At 44.0% G+C, this 7,092-nt stretch overlaps 1 protein-coding gene across 1 annotated transcript in view; it reads right to left on the bottom strand.

The window, feature by feature from the left end:
• The window catches only part of LOC122561369 (protein kinase C delta type-like), a 107,447-nt gene that overhangs the window by 21,915 nt on the left and 78,440 nt on the right, over window positions 1-7,092 (bottom strand). Inside the window, exons 11-12 of the mRNA XM_043713126.1 lie at window positions 1,838-1,983; window positions 749-922 (exon numbers count right to left, since the gene is read on the bottom strand). Coding sequence (XP_043569061.1) covers window positions 749-922; window positions 1,838-1,983 — 320 coding nt within the window. The remainder of the gene's footprint in view (window positions 1-748; window positions 923-1,837; window positions 1,984-7,092) is intronic.

Genomic DNA, 7,092 nt, shown 5'->3' with positions numbered 1-7,092 from the left:
GTGACGGAACGCGGCGTGGGGGCGGGGTTAGGCGCGGTGACGGAACTCGGCCGGGGGGTGGAGTTAGGCGTGGTGACGGAACGCGGCGGGGGGGCGGAGACACATGCGGCGATGTGGTCCAAATGTAGGTTGCTGACGTCACTGGGGGCGGATGTAGCTGCGGCGACCACGGAGACAGAGTTCTTCCCCGTAGCCGCGGAGGTCGCCAATCTGTTGGTGATTGTCTTCATGACGATCGCAGAGCAGGTTGTCTGTGCGGCGATCCCGGAGGCGGTTGTTTGGGCCGCGATCATGAAGGTTGCGAGGTCGGTGGGGGCGGAAGTGACGTCATCGTCGGCGGCGTCTGCGGCTATTGCCGCGGGCGCTGTAGCGGCCGCGTGTGTAATGGCGCCGGACTGGTTTCGGAGGCCGATGGAAGTTTCTGGAACGGTTGAGGAATCCGGAGTGATATGAACCAAATGCAGGCAAATAGGCCTAGTCTAGTTTAGGAAACATGGTCAGCATCGACAAGTTGAGCTGTAGGGTCTATTTCCGTGCTCTATGACTCTAGAGTTGTCCAGTTTACTGTACAATTATTGACCATCACCACAGGATGGAGCCATTCAGTTCCACAAACTTATTTCCCAGATCTTTTCTCTTTAAATATTCTTGTGATACAGTGACAACAATCTATCGATTCCCTCTCTGCAGTGAGCCTGATAGCAAGGTTTTGGTAATGGATTTCTCTCAGGTTGTGATTATTTGTTACCTTGGTCTGAAAGGTTGAGTACAGGTGGGTGAGGAATGGGTTGTCCCAGGCCAGAGCCAGAACCCGTTTCTCCACCATCGTGCATTCCACATCGTCATCCATTAGGACTACGTCCTTCTTCAGTGCTTTCACAGCAAAGAACTCACCCTTTCCCTTCAACTCTGCGAGTAACACCTGTCAACAAAACAAGCACCTGGTAAAGATATACTAATCTACAGTGAACACAGGAATTACCAAACATACCTTGCACATAATCTATCAAACCATTCACTTTGCACTTTGGTACAAGTTGATATTTCAATTTTGATCAACATTTTCTTGAGCTTTTATCTTTGATGTTTTGAAATATCCAAATTTTTTTAAATTTCCAATTCAGAGCAATCAAATGTTCACAGCAAACCCAGGTCCACTTCCATCCAGAAGGACAAGGGCAGCAGATACATGGGAACACCACCCACTGCAAGGTCCCCTCCAAGCCACTCATCATCCTGACTTGGAAATATATTGCCGTACCTTCACTGTCGCTGGGTCAAAATCCTGGAATTCCCTCCCTAACAGCATTGTGGGTCCAACCATAGCACATGAACTGCAACAGTTCAAGAAGACAGCTCATTACCACCTTCTTAAGGGGCAGTGAGAGACAGGCAATAAATGGGTGTCACTGGCTTGGCCCAGCATATCCCACAAACAAAAAAAATGCTTAAGAACTTTGAGAATTGGGCAATTTGATGGAATCCGTCAGGAGCAGCAGCCTCCTTGCGAGAGGACAGGTGATGATGGACTCCTAACTACATGCTGTGGCACTGAGGCCAACAAACTGGACAGTTGAGGTTCAACATAAAGTTGTGCTCAGTTAACCTTGTCTCTACTCCTGAGGCACAGCTGGACATCGGGGAGTTCCAGAGAGACTTCAGTGTCACCACTGGTTTTCCCCAGAGACATAACGGAGATGTTGGAAATTAAACTGAACCCCATTCCAAAGACTGCAAGCAGAGAATAAGGAGAAAGATCCACCCTCATGTGAGAGGTACCAATCTTCTCCCAAAGACAGGTATAAACCAGGATTCAAGCTGCTGGCATCAGACTCACTTTCCCGAAGCTTCCTTTTCCCAGCACTTTGTGGAGAGTGAAGTTCTCAATGGTCAGTTTCCTCATGGAATTGGGACGAAGACTGGGTCCTCGCTGCGGTGGTTTCGGAGAACTGTCTTCCCACAACTTCCCATATTGGTGACTGTCTGTTGATGGGAAAAGGGTCAGGCTGTAAGTGCTGGGTTAAGGCAAGTTCAACAAACTGGGCGTTTCATAGCTCGCATGATGCACATTAGCAATCAAGTAAGATCAATAAATGGATGCATGTGGGTGTCTTAGGCCTCCTGAATCACAGATTGGGAATTACAGGATTATGATAGCCCAGGGAGCCACATCACATCTGCACTGATTCCCCACATGAGCGTCAGTGACTTCCTCGGACTTCTCCATATATCCTGCTACTACTCATGAATGCACAGTTAAACAGGCCAAATTACTGTCAAGGGCAGTGCCATCGGGCAGAATGTGATTTCGGATAGAAATGCCAACCCCCAATCTCCACTTCCCTTCCCCCAACACTCCCCTTTGTATGGAGTGACTTTGAACACATTACTAAGCCGAGCAGGTACAGCTCAGGCAGCAAGTCTACACCCATTATTTCTGCAGTTAGCAAGATGGACTTCATCAATTCAGACTCTCAATCCACTGTAAAGGCCTCCGTTCAATCAATTAAGGACAGACCCCAAAATTATGAGGGGTGGATTGTGTGAATCTCTTTCCCCATAGCCGACATATCTAAGACCAGAGGGCGTAAATTTATATCGGAGGAAGTGGTTTTAAGGAAACCTGAGAAAGAATATTTCATCCACATGGGGGTAGAAATATGAAACATGTTGCCTGATAGGGTGGTGCAGGCAGGTACTCTTGAAACATTTAAAATGCTGGGCATAGTAGACTATGGACCAAGTGCAGGTAAATGGCATTAATGTAGTTTGGTGTTTATTGGTCAGCATACACACAGTGGGCCTAAAGGGCCTGTTTGTATGCTGTATGACCAGATGCTGATCATGCCAGGGACACACATATCACATTAAGTAATAATTCTTAAAAACTCATCACATCACACCTTGCTTCCAACAGGTAGACAAACTGTAACACTCATTGGACAACTTACTTCTATGGTTTTTATGCAAATCACTCCATCTCACAATCCTCTCCAACTGCCATCTCTCCAATATCCAGTTTCTGTTACACTCTCAGGACTGGTAAGCGCAGAAAGTGGCCGTTCAGCCCACCATGCCTGTACTGACAGGTTCCACCTTGGTAAGTGTAGCTAATCACATCCAAACGGTTTTTGATTGGGCCATTGTCCAACTTTCTCCAAAGGCCTGGCTCTGCCTGATGTAGCTACAACACTGGCATCTACCTGACAACATGAATAAATGTCCAGCTACATCCCTGTATAAAAAGCAGGACAAGTTGTTGAAAAAATGGTGGTATAGTGCGGATACCATGGATTCAGGCTGGAGCTCTGGGAACATGAAGACACATCCCAGCACAGAAACTGATGAAACTGGAAGCCAATATAATAGTATCAATGTAATAAAACAAGGTATCCTGCTATTAAAACTTCAGGGGAGGAAACTAACATCCTTACGTGCTCTGACCTACATTTAACTCCTAACCTCAGGATATAGCTCACTCTTAACAGCTCTCTGAAAGGCCAAGTCAGTTTCAAGAGCAATTAGGGACCTTCATAGTGACACCTGCATCCCATGAATCAGTTTTTAAAAAAAAAAATCAGGCTAATTACTACTCCTCATCCTACCTTGGATGACCACCATCTTGAGCAGAAAGACTGACAATGGTGTAACAAGTAGCATTTACATAGCAACAAGCTGCTCACTCTCACTCAGTTGAAGTTCCACCAGAATACTCCACTCCTGACCTCATTACAGCCTTCAGCCATGCATGGACAAATGAGCTGAGCCGGTGTGTGATATCAGGAGCTCTAGCAAAAACTGCAGCCAACGGGAATCAGGGGGCAATGTCCATCATTGACAAAACACAAGTCAGATGTGTGATGGAATACTCCCCAACTGCCTGGATAGGCACAGTGCCAACAACATTCAAGAAGCTTGACACCATCAAAATCAAAGCAGCCTGCTTGATTGGCACCACATCCACTCCCTCCTTTACCTAAGCTCAGTAGCAGCAGTATGTACTATCTACAAGATGGGCCGCAGAAATTCACCAGAGATTCTTAGACAGCATCTTCCAAACCTATGACCACTTCTGTCCGGAAGGACATGGGCAGAAGATGCATGGGAACACCACTTTAGATTAGATTAGATTACTTACAGTGTGGAAACAGGCCCTTCGGCCCAACAAGTCCACACCCGCCGAAGTGCAACCCACTCAGACCCATTCTCCTACATTTACCCCTGCCGCTAACACTACAGGCAATTTACATAGAACATAGAAGAATACATCGCAGTACAGGCCCTTCGGCCCTCGATGTTGCGCCGATCCAAGCCCACCTAACCTACACTAGCCCACTATCCTCCATATGCCTATCCAATGCCCGTTTAACTGCCCATAATGAAGGAGAGTCCACCACTGCTACTGGCAGGGCATTCCATGAACTCACGACTCGCTGAGTAAAGAACCTACCCCTAACATCTGTCCTATACCTACCCCCCCTTAATTTAAAGCTATGCCCCCTTGGAAAAAGATTCTCACTGTCGACCCTATCAAAACCCCTAATCATCTTATACACCTCTATCAAGTCACCCCTAAACCTTCTTTTCTCCAATGAAAACAACCCCAAGTGCCTCAGCCTTTCCTCATAAGATCTTTCTACCATACCAGGCAACATCCTGGTAAAACATCTATACCAGGCAACATCTATAACATCTATAACAGCTACTTCGAGGTAAACCACATTTTAAGATTGGCAAGGTTCAAAAGTGTAAGAGGAGGATGAGATAAATCAGGAATTAGTAATACCATTACTTAAACTTTAAAGACTGTGGGTTACAAGAGGACAGAGAGACTGACCCAGCTGAAGAATTCTAGTTTTGAAATCCTAAGAAGTGAGTATGTGTGGGAGACAGTCTTGTTTTCAGTAATGAGTAGGTGCAGGTGGAATGAAAAGCATATCAGATTGGATATTTGTAATTTAAGAGAAACGTGAGAGGAACATTCAGTAGTGAGGATTGACCATAGAAAAAATAATGACATAGAAAGGGTCAATAAAGGATGAGGCATAAATGAGTTAGAGACTAGAGGTACAAAGGATGCTATATATCTGACAACAGGCTTTTTCTGCTATCTTGCTCAGAGAACAATGAAGGCATTAGTTTAGCTTTGAATGTTGTCTGTACCAAAGGCTTTAAAGAGGTGAATGCTGTTAAAATAAGAGGATTTAAAAGAAGAGAAACCAATAGAATATCAGAATGAACTAAACAATGATACCTATTATTTATTTTTGTTTTCCGGATAACTTAGCTACTACTTGTGTAGTGCAATTATTATGCAGTCATAATGACAGTCACAATGGTGAGCTATCTTAAAACCTGAAACACTGGAACTCTTTTACAGAAACAGTTGACTTGTTGAAATTTATTGGATGGCACAGCATATGTTCAAAGGCTGCCAAATGCAGCACCTATTGGAATGTTTAATGCTGACATCATTGTTTCCTCGTAATACAGAAAATCTATCGACATTGGAACATTAACAACGGGGGAGATTAATTTTGCTGGCATTCTCTAATCTTCCTCTGCAAAAGATGTACCTGATACTGGAATACCACAGGTCCGCTAAGATTTCCTATGATGTGGGATGGACGAATGTCTGTTTGTTTTTGGATGCATAATTATTGTTATTTGCTCACCTTTTAGCTTACATCAACTATACTATCAGTTGTTACTGGGGCCTCATTGCCTGTGTAATTTGGAGAAAGCAAACTCCCTTTTATGATTGTGCGCTGGTAACAATGGTTGTTTTTCTGATCTAATCACAGACCCAGGGTCAGCATACCTCATCCTAATGCTGTTGCAATATTGTTACATGTCCTTTGATTAATGGGGGTCAGTAGCAGCTCAAGTAATTCATCACACCTCAGACTTCCCTGATTTTATGCTTCTTTCTTTACACAGCTCTTCCAATAGTGCCAGATAGGAGTGACCCTCCGTTGGACAGGACCGAGTGTTTGCTTTCCCATACTGTGTGGCCACATGGGCTCACAGTTATGAATACACCAGGCCTGTGTCGTACAAAAGGATTCAGAAGTTCAAACTGGCGTCCTGGGGGAATATTGCACAGATGGACAGCATTTCCTACCAGCCTTGAAATAATAATGTGTGGCTGAAACGTGGCACAAAATATTACAAAGATTTAAAGGAAGCCTTGTCAGGTGAAGCACGCTGAGTAATTCATTTTAGTTTGGAAAAGAAACATTAGCTGTTCAATAATAAGAATTTACAGTGAGGTTTAAGGTAACTGCTGCTCTAATAAATGGTTGCAGAACCATTGACGTGTTCCCCAGATGTGAGCTGAGCAGTGGTCACCATTGAAAACAATTCCCTGCTTCATCAGTCTTTATTATGGATATTTTCAGAGCAAAAGAAACATTTTGGAGTCAGTTCCTTTTTTACAGCTGTCAAATAAAGGTCCTTTCTGGTTTTGCATTCTTTACCTTTCATCAGAAGGTTCATTCTTACCTGACTGTGGTAATATAAACATGGTCATCTTAGAGTGGTCATATAACTTTGTTTCCAAGTAAGACATATTGGCCTTAAGGACAAATTCACCAGAATGGTACCAGCATTCAAATTAAAAGGACGTGAGGACATGTTACATGAACTTGTTTTATATTTTCTTGAAGTTAGAATGTTGTTTCTTGGTCCATATAAGGTCAGTAAACAATTAAGGAAATCAATATGATAGATGCAGAGAAACTGTTACCTCTGCTGAAATCCAGAGCAAAGGGCATAATTCTAACATTTGAGCTAGGTCAGTTAAAGAGTGAAATTAAGAAGTACTTCTTCACACAAGGGCTAGGGAGCTAAGCAACCACTCTGTGAAAATGATGAGGTCACTGATTTATTTTTAAAATTGAGATTGAAATATCTTTACAGAGGATGGTATCCCAACACCAAGCTCACCTTAATTTACATGTGCTTAGTGCTTGACTGACCCAGCTCCCTCAGAGCCAGCTCTCAGAGTGAATAGAACTGCTGACACTCCTATACAAATCTGTCAGATAGGGCTCCCTGATTGGACCAGCTTAACAGCCCCAATCAGGGAAC

Source organism: Chiloscyllium plagiosum, chromosome 22, assembly GCF_004010195.1.
Source record: "Chiloscyllium plagiosum isolate BGI_BamShark_2017 chromosome 22, ASM401019v2, whole genome shotgun sequence".
NCBI classification, from domain to species: Eukaryota; Metazoa; Chordata; class Chondrichthyes; order Orectolobiformes; family Hemiscylliidae; genus Chiloscyllium; species Chiloscyllium plagiosum.
Note: the sequence above shows the minus strand (reverse complement) of the source record. Positions and strands in the feature narration are given on the sequence as shown.